Source organism: Abramis brama (genome assembly GCF_963993115.1).
Source record: "Abramis brama genome assembly, chromosome: 4".
NCBI classification, from domain to species: Eukaryota; Metazoa; Chordata; class Actinopteri; order Cypriniformes; family Leuciscidae; genus Abramis; species Abramis brama.
The window spans coordinates 34,395,877-34,422,794 of NC_139966.1; the positions used below are offsets into that span (position 1 = coordinate 34,395,877).

The 26,918-nt window shown below is 41.3% G+C and overlaps 1 protein-coding gene across 1 annotated transcript in view; it reads right to left on the minus strand.

The window, feature by feature from the left end:
* Nucleotides 1-24,447: 24,447 nt before the first annotated feature.
* ptprb (protein tyrosine phosphatase receptor type b) overlaps nt 24,448-26,918 on the minus strand; it is a 50,370-nt gene continuing 47,899 nt past the window's right edge. Inside the window, exons 29-30 of the mRNA XM_084111749.1 lie at nt 25,298-25,407; nt 24,448-24,982 (exon numbers count right to left, since the gene is read on the minus strand). Of these exons, the coding sequence (XP_083967875.1) occupies nt 25,300-25,407 (108 nt within the window). The 3' untranslated portion in view covers nt 24,448-24,982; nt 25,298-25,299. The remainder of the gene's footprint in view (nt 24,983-25,297; nt 25,408-26,918) is intronic.

Below are 26,918 nucleotides of genomic sequence, written 5' to 3' on the forward strand. Positions count from 1 at the left end.
CTCTCCCTTCAGAGCCAGAGGATGCTGGTCAGGATGATGATGAAGAAGAGACGGTAAATACCATTGCTGTCTTTCAAATTAGCTAGAATAATTATGATGAATTAACATCCAGTGCTTTAAATCCAGACTTTCGACATATTTTAAATTTTAAGTACAACCTAAATTCATTTGTAAGCTGCAAATACACATCAAGTCATCTTTATTTCTTTGGTGCTTTGTAAAGAACATGTTAAGAAAATGTCAAGAACGGTGCTCACTGCTTTGTACTATACAGATTGTGTCAAAGAAGCTTTACGGTGATAAACAGGAAAATAACACAATCAGTTATGGAATGATGCATTAGACAGATGTGATGTAATAATTGTATTGCGTGTTTGTGTTTTTTAATAGGCTGTTGACTACCAAAATGTCCCGGGTTATCAACATGTGGACCAGCTGGCAGAATATCTGGTGGATCTCCGGGCCCACACAGCCCTCAGCCTGACCAACCAGGAAGCCAACACCATAATTTCTCTTTGGCAGAACCTGGATGACCGGGACAAGGAACGGGTGGTGTATGACAGTCGATGCTGCAAGAGACTGCTGAGTGGACGCTTCAAAGTACCAAAGAGGTCCACTCACCCTGGAGTAGAGAGCACCACCAGATGTGTGCTGGGTGCAAGCAGCACTCCTGCTCAGTGGCCTGACTGTTGCCGTCTGGTGGAGACCATCTTCATCAGACTTTGCACTGTCCACCCAAGTCCCAAAAGAAAAGGCAAGGGATCCCTGTCGAGATGGTCTCTGATCCTGCAAGACTATCACAGGATAAGGCAGCTTGTACTGGGAAACAGCTTGGTGATGGGAGGAACATCCATGCAGCTGGTGGAGGTTAACCAGAACACCCTGATTCAGTGGTACAACAGCAGACAGAAAAAGCAGGAGTGTCTGTGCTGCTTCAGGGCATTCAGTTGCCTCAGCCCCTCCCTGAAGCTCATGAACCTTTCCAGGTTGCCAAACGTCTACGGACTGGGCTAGAACAACCAGGAGAGCAGCACCAGTACAAGCTACCAGAGAGCACAGCTGGTCAGGCAAAGCAGAGGCAGACTTCTGTTGGGCGACCCCCTCTCAGACCCAAGGCACCAGCGCAGAGTCAGATGTTGCTGACACCATCAGCACCTGGAGCATCACTGCAGATGGTACCAAATGTACTTATGCCAGCAGCACCAGGTTTCCAGGGTGTGCCATTGTTTCAGGGTGTGCCAATGTTTCAGGGTGCGCCAATGTTCCAGGGAGTGCAAATGATCCAGGGAATCCCAATGGTCCAGGGAATGCAAGTGATACAACCACTGTTACAACCAAAAGCTGTACAGGGCACCCGCTTAACCCGCTGCACCAGCTGCCAATCCAGACGCCATGCCCAAGAGACCCTACAGGAGAACTGTAGAGGCGAACACTTGTAAAAAATGTGGGCAATTCAAAACAAGTGCAACAGGACATAGCCAGTACAGGGGCAGGGTGTACTGCCCACAGACCGAGACGCTTTCAAAAGAGTTGTGGCTAGAGGAAATGTGGAGAACCTTTTCCAAATAATGTATATATTTTTGTGTATATAGTATTGTGTATATCGTGTGTTTTAACAGTTGTTTAAATAGTTCACAATTGATAATACTTGTGTTGAATATTATTTAACATTTTAATTTATGTTTTTATATGTTTTTTAAACGTTATTTAACATTTTATTTAACTTTTTATTTCTTGTTTTTTATTTTATTTCATTTCATTTTATTTATTCATTTTTAAAACATGTTATTTAACATTTTAATATTCACTACTGTTCTGTTGGCATGATTGTAAAATTAAAAAACAAATTGGCAAGTGATTGCTTTTTGACTTTTACCTTCATATAACACTATTTCATAAGTACACTGCAACAATATAACATTTGTATATAAAAAGATAATTTGTACATTTTGTTATTCTTGCGATAGACATTTTCAGCATATTAGTTACCATTTAATGGGTTGCATCTTTGTTCATTACAAATAAGAGGTTTGCAAGTGTCTTATTTGAATGTAACCTAAAAAACACTTAATCAGATCAATAGTAATAGAACAACTACTAAATAATAACACTTTTCCATTGGTAATTATATTTTTTATGAAAGAATATCAAAAATAGCTTATTTACTTTATTACAACACAATATTTTATCAGTACACTGCAACACTATAACATTTGTATATAAAAATATAATTTGTACATTTTGTTATTCTTGTGACAGACATTTTTCAGCCTATTAGTTACTATTTAATGGGTTATAATAATGCAAATAACATTATTTTTCATGAAAGAATATCAATAAAACACAACAAACAAATTACATATGTATATTTTATTAACAATGGAACAGTATGCATTCAAAAAGAATGCTTATTTAATTAAAATATAAAAATTACAAAAAGTTGGCTTTAGCTGGATTCGAACTCCGGTCTTGGTGAGCACCTGCAATAGAAAACAGTGCAATATAAATGCGTGATTTTCCCACACGAAGAAACCGGAAAATGTATCATAAGACCTATGCTAAGGAAGACATATCTCTGAACGTCACATTTTACCCTTTTGTTCCTTCATTTTTTCTTTCTCTTCTTCCCCTTCTTTTTCTTCCTTCCCCCTTTTCTTCCCTTCTTCCCCTCTTCCCCACCTTTGTTGGACTATTGTTCCCCAGTTTCCAGTCCTCCGCACAGACCCAACGGCCAGCTTCAACACCCCCACCCCATTACTGTATATAGCACTAGATATTTAATGGTGACTTGACATTTGCAAAAGGAATTTATTTAGTGTTAAAAAGAGTGAAAGATAGTTTGTGTGTGAAAGAGTGGTGTTTTTATTTTAATCATATACAGTAAATATAATTTACTTGTTATTTTGTAGTTTAAATATTGTGTTGTAAATAAATGTTAATAGAGTGTATTTGTTCATTGTTAATACATGTTTATATTAAAGTGTATTAGGTAATTTTATAATAAAAACCCTTAATCTTTTTAAATGGTTGAATTTGTGTTTCACTGCCACTGTTTCACTGTTTCTGGGCCACATCTGGCCCGGGGACCCAGCCGACTCTCAGCCAGATCTGTCTTACAGTGCCTGGGCCATATCAATAAATAAGAGTCATTTTACAGGGTGTGGGCCACATCTGGGCCAGAGGAAGTTGTTTGAGTCCGTTTTCAGTGTGTTGGGCCAGTTTTGGGCCGGGGACCCAGCCAGAACTGGGCCAGAGTTGAAGCAAGGATGAGGCCCAGAGGTGGGCCAGACAAATTTTGCTACGTGGAATAAACCAGTGATGACTTGAGGTCAACATATTCATATGATGGTCTGAGGACAACATCAGAATAAATAAGCTAATTCAAACGTTTCTCCCTGGATCTCACAGCGAATCACACTGTACTGTCTGACCAAGTTGAATGGTCAGTGTCACGCGCAAATGCTAACGTACTTACAGAGATTTTAGGAAACTTTTCTGTGGCCAGTGCGAGCGCTAACAAACTGTCGCACCGGCAGAAAATGAGCTGGGTTTATTTTTTATTTTTTTAGCTAGACACACTATAAAAAAATATAAACATCTAAACAGTATTTTCATCTTTTATTGTTTTTATTTTTTGAGCCAGAACGTCAGCGATGCTGATCAATTTTAACTGGAAAAATGCAATTCTAAAAACACATTATGTTTAACTGTGGTAGAAGACTGATGTTAATTAATAGGATAATGTAAAAAGGCATTGGTCTTAACTTACCTTGTAACCTGTGCGCTTGTTGGCAGGGGTGTTTTTTTATTTTTTTTATTTGGCGGACACGATGGGGGGCACACGGTGATGACATCATAAACGTTGATTGGCTGAGGCAGTTGTTGTCCCAGGGTGATCATAAAGATATTGGTCTCAGGACAGCTCCCACTTGGCAAAATCAGGACATGCCAAGCACACCATCTACGGGACAAGCTGGATTCTATTATATCTTTATGTACACAATATTATAATATCTTTTTTACGTTATAATCTTTTTATTTTTAATATTTGGCAGGTTGGTGTGTTGCTGCGTGTCCCTGTGTGTGTAATAAGCAGAGTGTACACGCGTTATGCACCCGCCTATCGGCGTATATGACTAATGTGCCCTTTAAATAACAAAAATAAATAAATGCTGCGCCATTGACTTTAGACCTGGTTTTTGTTGGTCAATGGTGCAGTCTATTTCAGTTGCCTCAAAATAGCAACGCGCCAACAATGTGCCCGAACACACCTCATTTTCAGACCAGTACGCCCGGCCCATGTGCACACAAATAGGCGAAAATGCATTAGCTATTCAAACAATGTGGCGCAGGACGTGAAAAAGATAACTGTGTCGGGCTGAAACTAGCAAAAAACACTTCTGTCTCCCCTAGTGCCGCATTGCATCGGGAGTATGATAGGGCCCATAGAGTGACAAATGTATGTGCATTTTATGCAAGTAGCAATATATACAGACCCTTTCCAAAAAATTTGAATATCATGGAAAAGTTTATTTATTTCCATAATTCCATTCAAAATGTTAAACTTCCATAGATTATAGATTCAGGGCCCACAACTTAAACAATTTCAAGTATTTAGTTGTTTATTTGTACATAATTTGGGCTTCCAGCTCATAAAACCCACGAAAACAGGATTTCAAAAAATTAGAATATTACATGAAATCACACAGTAATTACACAGTGATACCATGGTCATTGAACCAGGTTTTGGTTATTTTGGCAGTGTGGGCAGGTGCAAATCCTGCTGGAAAATGAAGGAAGCATGAAGTGCTCTGAAAATGTCCTGGTAGACGGCTGCGTTGACTCTGGATTTAATAAAGCACAGTGGACCAAAGTCCTCTTTTCTGATGAGAGCAAATGTTGCATCTCATTTGGAAACCAAGGTCCCAGAGTCTGGAGGAAGAATGGAGAGGCACACAATCCAAGATGCTTGAAGTCCAGTGTGAAGTTTCCACAGTCTGTGTTGGTTTGGGGAGCCATGTCATCAGCTGGTGTTGGTCCACTGTGCTGTCCACTCAATGCACCCGTCTACCAGGACATTTTCAGAGCACTTCATGCTTCCTTCAGCAGACAAGCTTTATGGAGATGCTGACTTCATTTTCCAGCAGGATTTGCACCTGCCCACACTGCCAAAATAACCAAAACCTGGTTCAATGACCATGGTATCACTGTGTAATTACTGTGTGATTTCATGTAATATTCTAATTTTTTGAAATCCTGTTTTCGTGGGTTTTATGAGCTGGAAGCCCAAATTATGTACAAATAAACAACTAAATACTGGAAATCGTTTAAGTTGTGGGCCCTGAATCTATAATCTATGGAAGTTTAACGTTTTGAATGGAATTATGGAAATAAATAAACTTTTCCATGATATTCAAATTTTTTGGAAAGGGTCTATATATCAGTGAGGATTTCTTTTAGACTGCAAGGGAAGCTCGGCTTCCCCTAAAATGTCTATTGTCTAAATTAAATGTCTAAATTAATGGTCAAATATGTACTATTGTGTTAACATTTTATTGACTAAAAATGCGTTAGAACACGTTCATCTCAAAGACGAGTTCGTTCAGAATCAGTTACATATAGCAGGTCGGCTGACTCGATTTCCTTCTCATACATTCCCGTAGATACCTCTGGTCCATGGAGTGAACGGCCGCATTCCATGTGTCAGCAAACAAAGGGGGAGAGGTGGGGATCCAGCCTCCAAACTTATGCTGTTCCAGAGGAAGTTGGACTGTACCATCATGATCCGATCGGAGGGGTATCTTTTAATTCATTTCATTCAGTTTCATTTTGGTTTGTTTGTTTGGAGTAGTTTTTGTATTGTGCTCAAAGTATTTGATTGTATTATGTTAGGTACGATACAGTGGATATTTTGTTGTAAATATTATTGTTAATTGGGGAAAGTTTTATTTGATATTTACCATTATTTTTGTTTGGTAGAGGCTAAAGGAGTATATCTAGCAGTGGTGAATATCAGAGTGGAGCAGGGGGGTAATTGAGCGCTCGATTTCCGTACCACCCCCGGGCGCCGCCATTGGCTAGCGGACCCCCACCTGCTGTTAGCATCCCATTGACTCCCATTCGTTTTGGCGTCACTTTAACAGTGAATAACTTTACATCTGAGGCGTTTAAAGACTCCATTTGTCCATTATTTATTTCTAAAGAATCACGACAATATATAAAAGGCTCCATTACCTTGTAGCTTATGTTATGGCCCCGTAGAAGCAATTTTTGTAAAAATAGGCTAACGATTGCGTCATAACCATGCAACTCTTTGTCGCACAGTAGGAAATTACCGTATGGACAGGAGGAGACGCTCGCGGGCAATCGGGGGGACATGGAGGCAAAATGACAAAGTAATTAATCAGAATACCTACTAAAAGTTTCTCCTGCTCCTAGCTCATGGACACCTCCTACTCACACTCTCCGTCTCTGCAAGTTCGGAAGGGAATGATTCAGATTTCTCTTGGCACAGCTACTAGAAGATAGACGGGTTACTCGCGTCACATCTACGTCGTCAAGCTCAGTTTGAGTCTGCGCAGTACGCTCGACCCCCAGGAAGTGAAAGCTTCTAAATGACTTCACTTGTCTCCGTTGAATCCAATGGGGTCGCTGTGTCCAGTTTATATACTGTCTATGGAGTGGAGTCAGATTTGCCCAGCCATAGTAACATCATGATCTGCTGACCTTAGTGGTTTTTGGTTTGTTGTTATTTTATTAACAGGGGAGATGTATTTATTTTCTAAGCTAATTTTTGTTAGTTTCAGTTTAACTTCCATCTTAAGTCTTTGATTTTTATATGGACTTTATTTTGGAAATTATTTTCATTACATCTGCCCCTGTATATAATTTTTGGAAGAAATAAATCTTCTCATCTGTACACTACCTGTCATGCCTGTTCTTGGCCACACCATCACAGGGGAGTCATGAGTTTTGTTTCACGTACTCCTAATGTGTCACAGTGCATTTCCCTGTTGAAGCCTAGCGTCCATTGACTTCAATGGGGCTGCTTTGAACAGTTTTTTTTTTGTGCTACGAAACTAGACGGTCATTGGATAAATGCTGCGATTATGTCCTGCCCACGGATGCTCAGCGTCTCTGGGGGTGAATGAGGAGTGGGCTGGCCTGGACTGGATGATTGGAGGGTCTGTCGAAAGGCTGCATCTCCTTTTGATTGACAGCTATTTCATACAATAAAAAGTAGTGATGGGAAGTTCAGATCATTTTACTGACTCTCTTCGATCTCGTTAATCAAAATGAACAAATCTTTTTTCAAGTCATTTCGTTCATGTAAGGGGCTTTAAATGTTATACTTTTAACAGGCAAATTCCAAGAACACATCCACCTACGCAATCTTGATCATATTCTGAATTAAGAAATAATTACAATGCGCTCAAAAATAATTCACAGGGAACATAAATAATTACTTTAATTTCCGAGTCTTTCGTTCATTTGTCACGTGACAGACACAATGAACGGATCGTTCATTAACGACTCATGACGCTGAAGCTAGTAGTACGGAGCCCGGGAAGTCACCTGTGGGAGAAAAAAAAAAACAATCCGTGGCGACGGTTTTGCAATCCGTCCGCTCAGTTTATGAACCGTACTCACAAATTCTCAAACTGTTGTCCCTCGGTTTAACAAATCATGGGGTTGTAGCAAATTAGCTCTATGAAATATTAATAATCAGTAATAACTGGTTATAATTGATTATGAATATTTGGATCAGTTAATATAATTAACTTAATGTCGTAAATTAATATTACAATCAATTAACCTGTTTGTCCCGTGAACACTCAGGATTAATTGTTTATTAACTCTAAGAAATGTACATTTCCGGGGCATGGGAAATGTCTTTCTTAATTTACAGTACTACTAAGAGCAGTAACCAAGATCTAAATGATTAGTGACTCTAGTTATGAGCTTGAGACACAGACAACTTTACGTGTGACATGAACAAGATTTTATTAACTAGTCTAAACACTTAAACTACTCTAACATACACACACATACATGCATACAGTTTACCAAGGGAAAAAGAGCTGAAGCAGAATACAGGAAAGCAAGAAGCTATAGCATTGTTTGAAATTCAGCAGATCAACAGCCTTGAGCAAACCATCAGTTTAGTTCTAACACGCCTTTCTTTAAAGGGGTAAGGATACTTAATGTATCAAATAATGAGACTAAGTTTGATATTTGCATGTCTCGCCAATTTGAATTAAACTGTCCTGATGCAATCTGTTGAGGCTCCAGTTGATCTTTGCTGATGTGGTCTTGATGAGAGAGAGAACCAGTGGTAGGCAGAGACTCAGAGTATCTTTGGTGAATGGAAAGACAAGGCCGCAGCCTGGCACAAGCTTGGTGGGTCCTTAGAAGCTTCTAGATCAGCATCATCTTCACGTCAGCATTTCAGAAAGTGACTAAGCGAGAGAGATAGCTAAAAGCGGATCTTGGGTTTTTAAAGTGTGAAGAAGTAACACCTTCTGGAGGTGCAAGAGCCAATGAGAGGATTTTCCTTTGGAGGGAAATTCTTTTACGACCATTGTCTTTGAACATGTAATCTGATTGGATGCTTATAATACTATGCTTATAATACTAATGCGTCACAAAGTTAGCAAAATGTAATGTAGATTTACAAATCGGAGACGAAGATTGGATTTTTTAGAGACCAAACATGCCACACATATGATTTTGGTTAACCATAATATGCAAAGTCTGAAACATTAACCCAATAGAGTTTACAAGAATACAAAAGCCACACCACATAAAAGAAAATCATGAGATGGGAAAATTAGATACATGTTTACACATTTCTCAAGTGGTTATATATAGAATATATAGGATTACAGGGTTTATTTCTCCTCCTCTGCCAGAATTTAAGTGAGATTCACAGCTTTCTGGACATTCCTTTCTGTAAAACTCCTGTAACAAGACACCGCGTCCTGCCAGTGTGTTAGCTTCATTTGGGATGTTAGTTTTTGGGGGACGTTTCACAGGCCTTAGTTAGGAGAGTGAGTTTGCTGGATTATTCATTAAATAAATGAATAATTTGTGTGTGTCTGATTGGTCCAGACGCTACATATTCCCCCCTTTCGATCGTTGTTGTCCCTCTCAAGGACAACCACGAACGACGTTGGAAGTGGAGAAAGATCAGACACACCTCTGTCATACAAGGCTGGAAGGCCATGGTGGCCTCTGGTTGTTTGTGTTTCCTGGAGCGGTGGTCGTTCCATCGGGTGATGTAAACAGTGGCCAAGTCCAGGTCTTTGAGTTTGTGCAGCAGGTGTCGAGGCAGCAGGTGCCTTGACAGAGTGTCACCTGTCATTCTGAAGTCAATTAGTTTTGGGGCAGGTGTTTGCTTGTGGTTGCAGGAAGTGGTTAGGGTGTTGTGTAGCGTGGAGAGAGTTTCAGACGGACCTAGTGTTGGTAGCAAAAGGGCAGCAGGTGATCATTCACCCTTGGTTCTGTACCCAGGGACCAGGAATCTGAAGTCTGCAGTGTTACTCTGCTCTGGCGGCAGTACTGACTTAAGCTTGCCCGAGCTGTGTTGGGCAAGAGTCAGAGGTTCGTTCTTCCCAGTACTCCTCAGGGAAGTTCTGTTCAAGGAGCTCCTTTGCTAGTGCTAGCAGCTCTTGTAACTTGGAAGCAGGCATGTCCAGCTGTCTTTGTGCAGCCTCTGTTTGGCACCTGTATGAAAGGTGTGGAGGAGGATGTTGTTGCTGTAGACTGCTGTAGGACGTCCTGCGGTGTTTTCTGGGTGAGGATGTTCTTTTCCATGGCTCCTCCCAGCGGGTGGTCTTGTGTCTAGGTCTATGGCCATGGTGACGGTTCTGCCCTCTGCTGGCTAGCTTTTTGTTAAAGGCTCTTGCATTCTGACAATGCTGGGTGCCTTCTGGTGCCAGCTTTGGATTCTGGATTTTGTAGTTCAGAATCGCTGGGATCTTACAAACCCTTTTTGAGGAGGCCTTGTGTTTGTTAAAGGCCTTCTGTGTCAGGTCACGCAGTTGTTGGATAGGCATTGTGTGGGGGCAGGCCATGATGCCTAAATGGTGACTTACAATAGGATGGAGGTTTCGGAGGAAAAGGCTCTTGAAGCTGGTGTCCTCCTCCATCCCAGGTTCGTTGCGAGCTCCGAAGTAAGCTCGTCTGAGTCTGTGGTAGTAAACATAGGGAGTTTCATGCCGGCCCTGTTTGGTGCCTAGGGCAGCGATCAGTCCGTTTTCAGACTCTGAGAACTCCTTTATGATGGCTTGTTTCAGCTGCTGGTAGTTAGACTGAATGTTTTCTGGCTGCCGAGCCGCATCCAGATCAGATAGAGTCTATCTTGATGGTGCACACTCGTCAAAGACTGCAGGTGAAAGTCAATGTCTAGCAGGTAAGCGTGGACGTCGTGGTCTCCTGCAAGCTCTGGTGTAAATGCAGGGATCTGTCTGGCCATTCGGTTGAGAACTTTGAGTGTCACTACACATGTAGTTTCAGGATTCATCTGAATCAATCCTTTTCCTTCTGCGGCTGCTGAAGCTTTAAGGAAATTGTCAGATGACGTGTTAAACAGACGGGTTTGTCTCCCCCCTTGGTAACTCTGTGCTTGGCTGGGGGAGGTTTCTCTGCTGATTGCAAGTGGGGGAGTGAGATGTCTCTCCTGCTGTGGTTCTTTTCGCAGCAGGTAAGAGTGTCTCAGTTCTTGTTGGACCATGTCAAGTTCATCTTTGGTGTTGTCCAGCTGCTGGGTCAGTGCCTAAATTTCAGCTCTGGACACCTTCAGTTGACCTTCACAGGCCATGATTCTGGCATCTTTTTCCAAGATTTCAGAATTTGCTGTTTTTAACAGTGACTCTTTGTGAAAGAGTTCCTTTTCCAGGTCCTCTCTGGCGGTCTTTTCAAACTGCTCTTGTTGTGTAGCAGCTGTCAGTGCCGTTTGAAGAATGTGGATTTCCTTCTGTGACTCCCTTCTGCCAGGGTCCTTCTGTCTGTCCTGAGCCTCCATCTCTAGCTGGTCAATGCGGCTTTTAGCATGTGTCAGCTCCTTCTGGGACTCTGTGATCTGGCATTTGAGGTTGTTTAACTCCTGTTTCAGACTTGTGAGGTTGTGGGCCAGGAAGATAACCTCAGTCAGATATTTGTGGTCATACCTCTGGTTTGAGTCATCTGTCATTAGTTCTCTTCCCTTGTTTTCCAGTTGCTTTTGGCTCTTGTGCTGAAGGTCGTCAGCAGCCATTGGTAAAAGGGTGTTCCTCAAAACACCTAGCCAGTCCTTTTGGTCTGCCATCTGGGCAGTTAGGCTGAGCATCTGCAACATTCTGGCACACTTGTGGTGAGAGTAAGGGCAAGAGACTAATGCGAGATCAAACAAAATTTGGAGCTAAAGGCAAAGTGAGACAGCTAGGTGTATAATGGACAGCTAGGTTTTGCCAGGTGTGGTTAGCAAATGAAATGTGTACCTGATTATTACTATCTTAGCTGCAAATAGCAGGATGCTCAGATTTGTGTGGATCTGCTAAAAGAGCGTAAGCCTAGATTTAATAAATGACTTAAGATGGTTCTTATGGTCAAATTATTTCTCAGAACTTACTGATAGCATACAACAGGGTTGATCTCTGAAGGCATGAAGAAGAGAAGGAAAGAGGAAGAGGAGAGCTTTCCGATTAGATTGTGTTTATTAGTGGTGTTCAAAAATTACGCCATAGCAATCGTCTAGATTACTTGTGTAGCTGGCTCATAACATTGAAGCAACTGTTGAAAATAAACCAAATCAAAAAGGAAAGTATGTCTAGTTACTTTTGTGGTTCTATGGGGAAATAAAACCACACTAGAACAAGTTTAAATGAGGAAAAAAATAATAATAGCTGGCTTCTATTATGATTAAATTTAATAAAAAGACTTAAAGAACTGATTAAAACAGCAGAATGATATAGTATTGGGAATAATCAATAGCACTTATGATCAAACATTAGATTTGCTTTGGACATCATTCTATAGTTGGTCACAGCTGCTGCGTGTTCAAGACCACACCATGTTTGTCCCTCCATAAAGTTTAGTCAACGTGCCATTGAAAGTTCCCAATAACTATAAAAATTATTCTCTAGCTAAATAGTTTACATGTAATTAAGTTTAGATTTAATTAACAAAGTAACTGCAAATTTATCTGAACAGCGTTCAGTAAGGAATGCACCTGAAAAGTGCAGGTGAAATTAGAGAAGAATTAAAGTTAAGGAAAAAGAGAGTGAGAATTCAGAAACCAGAAATGGGGTTAAAGGAAAATGGTTTAAATCACTTCACACTGCATACACACAAGCTGTAGTTAAAGGCTTCATGTAAATGATGCTAACAACTAACTAAAGTTATTAGTTAGCTTAGCCTAAGCTGAAGGGCTGCTAGGTTGGGTTAGCTTAGCCACCTAGGCTGTTGTTTACAAAATGGCGTCGGAAGGTAACACATGTGCTATCTAGAATTAGCACTTCCTGTGACAAGTCGTTGTCATGGGAACCAATGCACTTCAGAGTTTCAGTGAGTGAAACACAGTTTTGATCACCAGGTAGCTATGCTTTTTAAATGCACGGATAAAGTTTAAATGAATGACATCAATCTAAATATAATAAAGGCCTTTACACTGTAAAAAGGGGAGCATCGCCCATATTTACATTTATATAACACTGAGATTCCTTCATCAGAAACAGGTTAAGCAATACTGCAATTGGAATTCTTCAACCAAAGCAGAAAAATCAATTCTGGTACAGTTTACATGCTGCTGAGTTGAGATTCCTTCGTCAAAACAGACTTACGCTTTAAGGAAGCTTACAATTCTATTGTTTAAAATACTGCTAAATAATTTCCCCAGATTACTGCTCACACAAATGCCTCTGAAATTATTAGGGTCTAATTTATTTCCACTCTTATGAATAGGGGTAATAAGTCCTTGGCTCCAGACATCAGGAAAACAGCCTGAACTAAGTACAATGTTGAATAATTTGAGCACCGCTGTCTGCAGCTTAGGTGTGCTGTGTTTCAGCATTTAACCTAGAATGCTGTCAGGACCACAAGATTTCTTACATTTTTGGCTTTTGAGTTTGTTTGTCAATTCTTCATGTGTAATTGGGAAGTCAAGTGGATTTTGATTATTTTTATTTGTCTCTTCATAAGTTTGTAGATTTTGTTTGATCAGATTATAATTGTCATTGAGTTGTTTTGGTGGGATTTCTTTATATAAGTTTTCAAAATGCTTTGTCCAAATTTCTCCATCTTGTATTGATAGGCCTTGTGGTTTTGTTGTGCTCAGATTATTCCCCATATCCCAGAATTGATTTTGATTTATTGAATGGTCTGATTATTGTATACTTTTGGTCAGATGGTGTTGCTTTTTTTCTCTAATTGTGTCTTTGTATATTTTTAGTTTTCAAAAGTATTCAGTTCTTATGTCAGTGTTGTTTGGTTCTTTATAGGGGTGTGACGAGACACTTATCTCACAAGACAAGATGAGACACAAGATTGGGTTCACGAGACGAGACGACATTTTTGCACGATATTTTATTGAAATTCTCAATGACAAAATTCATGACTGGAAAAATAGTCGGCAGGTGTATTTTGAAATGCTTTAACTAATAACCTTCTAATGAATGTCATTTCAGTACTACTTTAAGAGTATGAATTATCAAATGCATTGAAAGACAACAATACAAGCACTGTAAAAGGTTTTGCCACAAACTCAACTGACTGGCTTTTCTCCTGTATGATTTAACATGAATCACTTAAGACCTTACTGTACATTTATGAGCTTCCAGAACTTCTGATTGAGGCTGTGTGTGACCACCTAATGAAACTCATTTCCACAAATTGAACAATAAAAACAGTATAAATAACAAAAATAAATAGCAGTTTTCTCTTAGTCTTAATAAGTGCAAACAATAAGTTAAAGTGCAACCATAATCGAAGTACTGTAGCGCACAGACTCTTTATAATTGTTGTGAAATTGCTGTTTTATTTTGCACCGGCAGTAATAGGGTTAAGGCGGTGAGTTCAGAAAAGGCCGGGTAGTGAAACGAGCGAGTAGGTTCGGCTGATGCGTTTGTGTACAGTTGTTCTTGCATTCCGATTAAAACTTCAGAAACGGAGCCTCCCTTGTCTGTTGTTCTTCAGACGTTACAGTACTCTCTCAATATTCAAAGTGCAAATAGAGACCAGAGCCACAACTACACTGTCCAGAGATAGGTTTGATATTGGGAGATAATTTGCACGCATCAGGGAGCACGCGTTTCACTTTTGGGTTTGCGATCACACGTAGGCTACTCTGTGTATAGGGAGTAGCAGTGCTGAGCATGCATTTTACAAGATAAAAGATGTATCATACGTCTTGGCTCTGTTGCACAACAAATCATCCACCATCGTCACGCGATCAGTGAACCGTGATTCCTGTTTCGATGTGTGCGACACGCGACTGTAACTTGAGCTGGATGAGCAGAGCAGACGTTTAATAGTTTACAATGGTTTGTATTTTTATGAAAACAGCAAAACGACAGTGGAGGCTGTAATGTGAATGTAGCGCCAGCATATTCTATGCTAATTTCACCCTCACGCTCCGTCATGGCAATATCGCGAGACAGCTTTTCACTCGACAAGAAATCTCGTCACATTTTAGTCTCGCTAGATCTTGAGGCACGAGATCTCGTCACACCCCTAGTTTTTTTATGTTTCAGACTTGAATTTTCTAATGTTTTGCAGTCTGAGTAAAACCATTTTTCATCTTTTGGAGTAATTTTTGTGTATTTTTGCATTTCTTTTTCAATTCATGTATGTATCTCTCCTTTTTGACATATATTCCTGTACAACACAGAGCCCTGCGCATAACATGCAGAAAAATATTGTGTCTTTGAATCAAGAAATTGTAGATCACTTTTTAAAATATCCTCGTGTTTCAACTAAAACGAATGATAAAACATGCTTGTGAGTTGACATCTTTCTTTCCCCTGCATGTCATGCATGGTGCTCCTTTGTTTCGACATAGGCCTATGAGGACAGTTAAACTTATTAATTATTCCAGGTTTGCATATAGAGTTCAGGCTTTGATGTAAAATTAGGAATTCATATTTTGTTTTAAAGCAATAATATGTCATTTATGTGATTTGTCCAAAAGTTTTGGAGTGTGCACGCACCAAGTTTTGGGGGAAAATTAGCCAATACAACCTAAGAGTATTGTTATTTAATGATATATATATATATATATATATATATATATATATATATATATATATATATATATATATATATATATTTATTTATTTATTTATTTATTTATTTATTTTATAAATATTACTTTATATTTTATTACCGATTACTTTTGTCATTTTTGTCATTTAGGGTGTGGGTGTTTTGTCATTTAGGGTGTAAAGTTGCACAAATCTAGAGATAATGACTTTTTATGCGTTTCAAATAGTGTAGTTATTCTATTATTCATTACTAGGATTGTTTATACGTCACTCATACATCACTCACTGGGGTGTTGGGCAACATGCTTCTTGAAGAACTCCAATTTCCTCCACAGCCAAATCTGCTTCATATGATATGACCAGTTCTCATAATTATTACACACCGACAGTGTGGTCATAATAATTCTAGTATGTTAGTACTGCACAGGATGGGTTTAGACATTTTTCATAAGCTAAACAGATGATTTTCGGATAACATCAGAATCAGTGTGCAATGCACACACACATCACACATTAACATGGTCAGAACAATGGCAGACTAACTTGCAAAGCAGGTCAGGAGCAATTCATGTGATTCACCTAAAAATTGTATTTATTTATCTGAAAACCATCAAACAAATTTAATCTACTTTTTTATGTTCTTATTTTGGCTTTTCTGTATTTCTGTCTTTTTTAAATACTTTATAAATACTTTATAAATACTAAATAAAGTTTACAAATACTTCTGGCTGTATGCAAAAACTTTGATTGAAGTTCTTCTAATAATGTTATAATTTATTATTGGACAAAAAACTTCCTCACGTAATAATCTAGAATACTGTCTAACACTTGATGGCTGCTCTGTTAAGTCTTCGTCGTCGGTTAGGAACCTGGGTGTGCTCTTTGATACCAATCTTTCATTTGAAAGTTATGTGTCTAGTATCTGTAAAACCACATTTTTCCATCTTAAAAATATATATCTAAATTACGTCATATGCTCTCTTTGACAAATGCGGAAAAATTAGTTAATGCGTTCATGACATCAAGGCTAGATTATTGTAATGCTCTTATGGGTGGTTGCCCTGCAGGCTTAATAAACAAACTACAGCTAGTTCAAAACGCAGCATTGGCTCCCTATTAAACATTGTATAATGTTTTAAATATTGCTGATTACTTACAAAGCACTAAATGGTTTAGCTCCGGAGTACTTGAGCGAGCTCTTAACGCATTATAGTCCTTCACGTCTATTGCGATCTCAAAATTCCGGCCACTTGATAATACCTAGAATATCAAAATCGACAGCTGGCGGTAGATCCTTCTCCTATTTAGTACCAAAACTTTGGAACAGTCTTCCTAACATTGTCCGGGAAGCAGACACACTCTGTCAGTTCAAAGCTAGATTAAAGACACATCTCTTTGACCTAGCATACACATAACACATTATAGACTTCTATAATTCAATGTTAGGCTGCATAGATTAGGTCAGCCAGAACCGGGAACATTTCCCATAAATCCTGATGTACTTGTTACATCATAAGAAGAATGGCTTCTACGCTAATATTAGTCTCTCTGTTTATCCCGAGGTTTACCGCAGTCCGCCGTATCCAGGCCGTATCCAGATCTGATGAAGGACCTGCGCCTGGACGTGACGACAACGCAGTCCTGAAGTGTCAACTAGTCTCTCCCCTCTGAAGGCTTCCCTCCCCTCCCTTTACCTCTCAACAGATAAAGCGTTGTCGGGACAATTCCGGTTCGCGTGGCTACTGTTGTAAAGTTTTCTTTCTTCAAAGCAGAGACCAGTGAGACAGTCGGGATTGCGTTCAAACAGAAGTATTCTTTATTGAGAACTCTGCTGTACGCGGCTGTAGAAACTTCCAACATAATCTAATCTAACATAACTTTACATGGTATCTTATAGGCATTTTAGGAGGAGGGACTTTTGGGGGTGGAGACAAATTCAAACAAAGCATGTAAATGAGTATACAGGTTAAGGAACCCGCCACAGACCGGCAGTCTCAATCCAATCAGCATAACCACTCAAATGCATATGTGCTAATCCAATCAGCCAAACGATTCAACGTCTGGACTGTGGTTCTTGCTCCAAGAGCCATTAAAGACAATAGGTTAGCGTCTCCGTGATCTGACTCATTTAACTTACAAAGGAAAAACAGGTCGGGCAGGAATATCTTGCTGTAAACTCAATAATCACTTTCTCAGTTTATATACTATCTAAATTAAAACCTCAAATGCTAAAATCAGTATTCTTCACCGTGATGTTATGTAAGGAAGCATATCTGAAAACATATTCTTAAATTTGAATCCTTCACTACGCGGTAGCGATAAAAATTCTGTATTATACATTTTAAGGCCAGACAAGTAGTGCCTGCGCACATATATTCAAACACGCATACCTATAGACTGAACTCGTAATACACATGTGCACGCAATCAGCGTTCTCACGGGTTTGCGTTTTTGAAAGTTTGCGCAGAAAGAACTTAATAGTTTTCAGTTAAACCGGTGTCGTGTTAGCGGCCCCTAAGTTAATAACTAATGATCGTTGCGACGGAAGTGAATCAATCAAAACTAACTTTAGCTGGACAATAACTTTATTCTAGAGCTGCTATAAAGCCAAAACAATCTCTGTTACTTTATTTTCCTATTATCAATGTAAAGCCACTTTGGAACAATTTACATTGTTAAAAGCGCTATATAAAATGAAGATGGCTTGACTTGACTTGACTTGTGAACCTAATAATTTCAAGTTTGCTTGTTACTGACACATTATCACTTCACTGATTCATCACTATAATACCTTGCTCTCTTTTTTCCAAGATACTCAGCCCTAGCTTCTGCATCTCCGTTTATCCTGGCTCTGAACCGTCTCTGCCTCTCTTTATTAGACAGAGACATCTGGAAGGACAGAATTGACCTTAAAACACCAGAAGCTATACTAAAGCTTTATTCAAATGTTGCTATATTAATAATTATTCATGATTTGACCAATTACATTAAACAATTCAATTCAATGATAATGACCCATGTGACTCATTAAATCATATGAAATCAAGACAGCAAAAATATGGCAAAAAACATACAAATATGTAAATAATGTTAATAATATAGCTTTAATAACTATACCTAAAAGTTTACAAATATTAATTAACAACTAGATTGTTATAAATATGTCATTCTGGATAACGGATGACATCTCCTGGCCAACAGAGGTTTTTTGTTATCTAAGAATGACAGGTTGTTATCCAGGAATGACAACTCATGAATGACTAACTTAACCACCAGTGGAAAACGCCTCGGTTACGACTGTAACCTCGGTTCCCTGAAGAGGGAACGAGCGTTGCGTCGAGAATGACGCTATGGGGGAACGCTTTGCGTGATGACGTCTTGAAGCACATGTAAAATCAGTCCAATGGTGTGGCGGAACGTCAGAGGCGGGTGACGTCACGTACCAGGAAGCTATAAAAGCTGAAACAGAAAACGAAAGCTTCGTATAGTCTGAAGTCGGGCTGACAGGCATGAAGGAGATATGGCAGGGCGACGCAACGCTCGTTCCCTCTTCAGGGAACCGAGGTTACAGTCGTAACCGAGGCGTTCCCTTTCAAGGGAACTCGCGTTGCGTCGAGAATGACGCTATGGGGAACGTCTATACCAACGCCTCCATAGCTACAAGTGTCTGTCCCGTGTGAAATCTGGTGAGCAGCACTAGGAAGACAAACATGAGACCCTGGAGCAGAGTCTAGATCCAGAGAGTAGAACCTGACGAAGGTGTGCGGTGAGGACCAGCCTGCCGCATCACAGACGTCCTGTAACGAAACTCCTGATATAAGGGCCTTAGAGGCCGCCATACTCCTCGTAGAGTGCGACCGGACAGCCAAAGGAGAAGGCTGCCCAGCCGCCTCATAAGCAAGTGAGATAGCCTCGACCACCCACTTGCTCATTCTTTGCTTAGACACCGGACCTCCCTTGTTAGGGGAGCCAAAGCATACAAATAACTGATCACTTTTACGCCACAGGGCAGCTCTGTGGACATAGGCGTCTAACGCCCGAACTGGGCAAAGCAAATTATTAGCCTCCTGGTCCGCATTCTGAAAAGGAGGAGGACAAAAGGCCTGCAGAACAATAGGTCTGGCCACATTAGTGGGGACCTTGGGGATATAACCCGGTCTGGGATGTAGAAAAGCTTTCACCATACCCGGAGCAAACTCTAAGCATGACGGAGCAACCGACAATGCTTGAAGATCCCCAATTCTCTTGAGAGAAGAGATAGCCAGAAGAAAAAGAGCTTTCAAAGTTAGAAACTTCTCAGGAACCTCCTCAATGGGCTCAAAGGGGGCCAGGGACAGGCCTTGAAGTGCAATGGACAAGTCCCATGGTGGCACCCTAGAGCGAACTGCAGGCCTCAGCCTCCAGGTGCCACGAAGGAAACGAGATACCAGAGGGTCCTTCCCCACAGACATTCCACCCAAAGGAATGTGGTAAGCACCTATGGCCGCCACATAAACCTTTAAAGTGGACAGGGTCAGACCTGCAGTGAACCGGTCCTGCAGGAACTCCAGAACTGTACCAATTGGGCAGTTGACTGGATCCAACCGACGGTCACTACACCAAGAAGTGAAGACTCTCCACTTCAGGGCATAAAGTTTCCTCGTGGAGGGAGCTCTGGACTGTAGAATGGTCTCCACAACCTCAGTTGAGAGACCTGACTCTATGAGCTGGGCCCCCTCAGAGGCCAAGCCCACAGGTTCCACAGTTCTGGGCGGGGGTGAAATATCGAGCCCTCCGCCTGGGACAGAAGGTCCCTCCTGACGGGTAGCTCCAGAGGAGGCCCGTCGAGGAGCGACACAAGATCGGGAAACCATACTCTGCCCGGCCAGCGCGGGGCTATAAGAAGCAGGCAAACCCGGTCCCTGCGAACTCTCTCCAGAACTCCCGGGAGCAGAGCAACTGGGGGAAAAGCGTACAGACGTAGCCTCGGCCACGTCTGCACCATAGCATCCAGTCCCAGAGGAGCTGGATGCGTGAGGGAGAACCAAAGTGGACAGTGAGACGTCTCTCGAGACGCAAACAGATCCACTTGAGCTTCGCCAAACTCCCTCCATATTAGCTCCACCACCTCGGGGTGGAGCCTCCATTCCCCGGGCCTCGGCCCCTGTCTCGACAGAGTGTCTGCTCCAATATTCTGGACCCCGGGGATGTAAGCTGCCCTGAGTGACAGTAACTTCCCCTGGGACCACAAGAGGATATGGCGTGCCAAGTTGGATAACGGGCGCGAGCGCAAACCCCCTTGGTGGTTGATATAGGCGACTACCGACGTGTTGTCCGTGTGTACTAACACATGGTGTCCCCTGAGATCTGTGATAAAGCTCCTCAGAGCCCGGAAGACAGCTAACATCTCTAGGCGATTGATATGCCAGGAATGATGATGGTCTTCCCACAGACCTTGAGATGAGCGACCCTCCAGGATCGCTCCCCAACCCGTGAGGGAAGCATCCGTCGTTAGCAGTTTGCGACGACAAGGAGCTCCCAACACTGGGCCCTGGGACAGGAACCAAGGTTTCTTCCACATAACCAGGGGACGTAAGCATCGCCGCGTGACCTTGATTGTGCGAAATGGGTTGCCCCTCGGGGAAAACCCCCTGGTCCTGAGCCACCACTGCAGGGGCCTCATGTGCAGCAGTCCAAAAGGTATCACGTTGGAAGCTGCTGCCATGAGACCCAACAGCCTCTGGAACTGTTTGACAGTGAGTAGCTGGCCTAGCTTTACACTTTTCACAGCTGCAAGGATGGACTCTATACGTGGCGGTGAAAGGCGCGCCTGCATCGACACTGAGTCCCAAACCACGCCTAAAAAAGTGGTCCTCTGGAGTGGAGAAAGCACACTCTTCTTGGCGTTCAGCCGTAACCCCAGCTCTTTCATGTGGGCGAGAACAACATCTCGATGTTGAACCGCCAACTGATGCGACTGAGCTAAAATCAACCAATCGTCGATGTAGTTCATGATGCGAATACCCTGGAGGCGCAGCGGCGCCAGAGCTGCATCCATGCATTTGGTGAAAGTGCGGGGTGATAAAGCTAGGCCGAATGGAAGAACACGATATTGGTATGCTTTGCCCCCGAAAGCAAACCTCAGGAACTTCCAATGACACGGACGGATGGAAATATGGAAATATGCGTCCTTGAGATCTATCGTGACAAACCAGTCCTCGGACCTGATCTGTGGCACGATCTGTCTCAATGTTAACATTTTGAACTTGAGCTGCATGACTGAATCGTTCAGAACTCGAAGATTTAAAATGGGACGCAATCCCCCGTCCTTTTTCGGAACAATGAAGTACCGGCTGTAAAACCCGGTTTCCCTGTCGGAGGGAGGTACATATTCTATGGCCCCTTTCTCTAACAGAGTGTTCACTTCCTGTTCCATGACCAGAACCTGCTCGGGGCCCACCACTGTGGGCAGGACCCCCATAAACCGAGGTGGGCGTTTTTTGAATTGTATCTGATACCCTTTTTCCACGGTCTGCAGGACCCAACGAGAAACATTTGACAGTAGCTTCCACGCTGTCAAAGATTCTACTAGAGGTACCAGCCTCTCGAGACTGGTTTCTGGATTTTGTTGTTGTTGAGCAGTCAATTCGTCGCCCTGTAACGGCGCACCGGCAGGGAACGATCGAACAGACTGCTCTAACACCCTCCTCGGAGGGGGCGGGCATCCCGAGGCCACTACGTTTCCGGGTGGTCCTTGAGATATGTGCTCGCCGGAGACCGCTGCGCCCTGTAACACCGGAGGCGGCAGGGTTAGCAGAACGGTCCCCTGAGGGTACCGAAGAGAGACGGGCACCGTAAAAAGAGGTGTTAACCGCTCTGCTTCGGGGGGGACTACCCTCATTAGTCCTGAGCCCTCGGACGTCAGGATTTCTTCCCAGCAGCCTTCTTGGCGGTAATAACGGTCCGCAGATCCGCTTTACCCCTCGAGGACTGCTGGGTTTGAGCGCGCCCTCCGTGTCCCCGAGATTTTTGTGGGGGAGCACGGGAGGACACGCTCTGTTTCTGAGTGGCACGGTGCTCAGCGCTCTTTTTAGAGGAGTGAGGCTGCTCCCGCTCAGCAGCCTCATAGAAAGAACGGCGGGGGAGAAGTTTCTGGAGAGCAGCAGCTTGCTTAGCGGCTTCTTGTGATTTTGCTACCGCAACACTAACTGCATCACCAAACAAACCAACAGTGGAGACCGGAGCATCTAAGAGAACATGCTTTTCTTTATCCTTGATATCACTTAGATTGAGCCACAGATGCCTCTCAGTGGCCACCAGGGCTGCCATAGACCGCCCGATAGATTTAGCGGTCTCCTTGGTGGCCCTGAGAGACAAATCTGTGGCTCTGCGAAGTTCGGCCACAGTGTCAGGACCAATTCCCCCGCCCTCCTCCAAATCCCCCAATAATACAGCCTGATAGGCTTGTAAAATGGACATCGTATGCAGACACGCTGCAGCTTGACCAGCGGCTGCATACGACTTATGAACCAGGGAAGATGTTACTTTAACTGGCTTAGAGGGAAGTGTAGGAGCTTTCAGAGAAGATGCCGTTGCTGGAGAGAGATAGCCCGCAAGCGTCTCTTCCACCTTCGGCATCTCCCCATAACCATACTCTTTATATTTAGATATTGAGGAGTAGTGAGATGTTTGTGGTGTATAAACTCTGTGAGACACTGGTTTCGCCCACGATCTCGACACCTCGGTGTGGAGATCGGGGAAAAACGGCAGGCTCCTGCGCTGGGGCTGCGCACGAGATGGCAGGAAGCGTTCGTCGAGCTTACTTTTCGAACGAACGTCCTGCCTATCTTCTGGCCACTCAATAGACAGTCTGTCAACAGCTCTAGTAATGACATCGAGCAGTTCCTCAAACGCATGAGACTGAGGTGGCGAATCCTCAGACTCAGCTTCAATACTCACAACATCCAACTCCTCAGAGCTGGATAGTTGCAGTACTGGTACCTCTATCGGGGGGGAAGAAACCGCAGCGCGTGCTTCCACACCCTGATAAGAGGCACTGGATCTATCAGACGGATGCTGAGATAAGGCAGAGCCCGTCTCAACATCCACTGATAAATCCATCTGTGAACCCCAGGTCTGAGATCGACGCCGTGCCTCGGCAGCGGCGGGACCCGAGCCCTGGGGAGCGTGGTCGGGATTGAACCGAGCCAAGCGGGATCGGAGCGTACGCAATGGAAGCGCACAGCAATGCACACAGTCACCACCCTCGAGTGCTGACTGGGCATGCTCCTCTCCCAAACAAACAACACAAAGAGTGTGAGTATCACCTCCCGTTATATAACGCGGGCAAGGATGAACACACACTCTAAACTGCTGCTTGCTCGCCATACTGAATATATATATATATAGACAGACAACACCAAATAACAAGGACAGATTTCAACACAGAGCGCGACTGAAGACTCAGAAAGCTTCCGTTTTCTGTTTCAGGCCAGCTTTTATAGCTTCCTGGTACGTGACGTCACCCGCCTCTGAAGTTCCGCCACACCATTGGACTGATTTTACATGTGCTTCAAGACGTCATCACGCAAAGCGTTCCCCCATAGCGTCATTCTCGACGCAACGCGAGTTCCCTTGAAAGGGAACTACTGGAAAACTTAGCCATCATCACTTTAAGTCAGTCTTTTAGATCAAATAGATCGTTTTCTAATATAAAAACATTAGAAATGTTTTATTTGTGTTATCCAAAAGGACACAATATTATATTACATGACAGTCCGATCTCATGAAAGTGCGTATCTATAGCACGAATTGTATTTATTGTGCAATTTATATGCAAAAAAGAGTTTTTACGTGCATATGAAACGCACTTTATGGTATGTAATACGCACTTACTCCACACCACTAATCCTACCCAAGGGGTTTACAGTGCGTATCGTATGCACATAAAAAAAAATTTTTTTTTTTGCGTAGCTATAAACTGCATGATAAATAAAATTTGTGTTATAGATACGCATTTTCATGAGATCGTGTTGAACATGACATACCAAAATGCATTATGGTCCAAAATGGTCACTGATGTCTGTTATCCAGAAATGACATTAGATAAATCACAATTTGGACCTTTATGACTATTTATTACTTTCTGTCATAAAAATGTAAACAAGCATAGTATTATCACTGTATTTGTAGGTATCATTGAAAAAATCAACACAAATTTTGCCCAAGTAGATTTTAAATACTTTTATTCATATATGTATTTATTTATTTTTTTACATTTCTGTCATATTTTTGTATTCAGATTTTAAGCTGGGACAGTTACCCGGAATGACATTTGGGACTTTTGAGCTCAATAGTTCCTTAAAGATGAATTATTTATAATGAATACTCGCATGAGTAATTAAGAGGGGGAAGTCAAGTCATTTAATGTAGTGTATTTAAAAATGCATATATTTTTAATATTATGAATATGCTTTGGACACCAGAATTGACATGTCACGTCATTGACCCATTTAAGAAAATCAATACTAAATTCCAGAAAATGCCAGTAGTCTAAATACGATCTATTAAACAAAATGAGCATAAAACATAAATAATTACAAAACAGTGTGCAGTACAGTATGTCATGAAAAAGTAGTATAAAAATAAAGCATATATCTTTGTTATGCACAGCTATTAAAACCATTGATGAAATACAAAAGCTTATCTTCTGTTCTTGTTCAATGAGGGGAAAAAGTCTTCCTGATATCCTGTATACACAAACTCTGTGGGGGAAAAAAAAAATACATGGAATTTTCAGATACACACATACATAAGAACAGAACAGAAGAACAGAAATTTTAAAATAAAAATCTTCCCTCCCCTTTATTACTAATGGCTATAGACACAAGAAAAAAAATAGCATGTGTCTAGATTTTGTCCTTTGAGAATTGATTGGAAGTGGGTGTTGCAAATAAATGGAAGGGTGTTTTATTTGAGTGACTGGAGGAGAGGGATTGCTATTTAGATTTTATGGTTTTGTGCTTTAAAACTGCATCCATACAATGTCTAAGTGAAACACAGGCACATACAATACTTACGTTTATAATAAGTTGTTGTAGATGGGGAAAAGAGGGTTATCTCGTTCACAGCAAAGTTTACGAGCCCTCAAAACATCCCGCACACACTGATGGATATAAGCATACTGACACTGCAGAAGACAAACCCAGCATATTAGGGTGCTTATAAACCATTTCACACATTTAATTTAAACTACAGAGGCAATACAGTAACTACAGTAAGTAAATACACGATTAATAAATTGATTTCTGACTGAAATCAAGTGTCTTAAGGCCCGTTCACACCAAAGACAATGACTATAACAATAACTATAAAGTTTTAATAATCGTTCTAATTAAATGAGAATAGGGAAGTCCACACTACAACTATAACCAGGGTATCTGCAGTGTTTTATAAAATCAAATTTAAGTATTTTTAATACCTTTTTTAAGGCCTGCACAAATAAAAATGAATACCATATGAACAGGGTAGAGCAATGTTTGTGGTAACATTCTAAACTGTAAAATGACTGTAAAAAATGCAATTTAAACAACTTTACAACTTTAGTACAACAGTTTTATAAAATAATAATATTCACATTTCAGCCTAAACCATTTTTTAGAAAAGGAATGAGTCAAAATTATAAATGATTATTTCTAACGTTTATGATTTTAAACTGTAAATGTGAAATATCACATAGGAGTAGGAGTGCGATATTGCTATATTAGTACAGCTGTGATTAGGCCATGCGGAGGCAATCACAGCCTTGCTGATATAGAGCTATATCTACATGTGTGAAATTGCTTTTATACAACAGTTCTACGGCACAATTGTGTAAATAAATAAGAAACAACAATAGACTGTCTTTAAAAACCCTCTTTTGTGTGGAACTACTTCCTTCTGCCAAGGTTTCAAGTTTAGTTTAACAGTTGAGCCAAAGCCTAATTCTAGGCACTTTTAGAGCTAGCAATGTAAGAACGATGAGTTGCTTCATTAAAGCTTATTGTATTATGAAGAGTAGATTATTATAAGAGAGACGTATGACAAAGAGAGTGTATTACCTACATCTGATATAGCATTTATTCTTCAGGTCAATATTAAGTGTGTATAGATTTTATATTCATAAAAAAAAATCTGTTTGAATGTCCACTGATATTTTTCTTAGTATTCTTTTAGCGGTTAAGAGGATTCCCATAACAGTGCTAGTCATTGCATTTGTCAGTTGCATCTTATAAGGTGTTGTTTAAAGTAAAAAATAATGTCCTTGTTTACAACCTTGCATCAGTTCCTTTAAATATACAAGTATTTGCTACTGATACTTTGCCGTCATCTAATGGCGTAAATAGTGTAACTTTTACTTAAGTCGAAATCACAAACATTTAAGAATGTGTATGCTGCACAAAAATATGGGCCAATTTTCACATTGGCCTGAACAAAAACAACAAAATGATAATGCAAATTAATTCTCTGCTAGTAGATGGCACCTATGAAATATATCGGTTTCTGGTTACATCTGTAAACACAGCAGCGCTGTGCTTATAAATACTTCTTTATTAGGCATTAAACCAGTGGATCCCAAACTTTTTCTACTGGTCCCCCCTTTTGTAGAGAAAAATATTTTCACCCCCACCCCATCTTAACTTGTTCAGGTTCATACTGTCA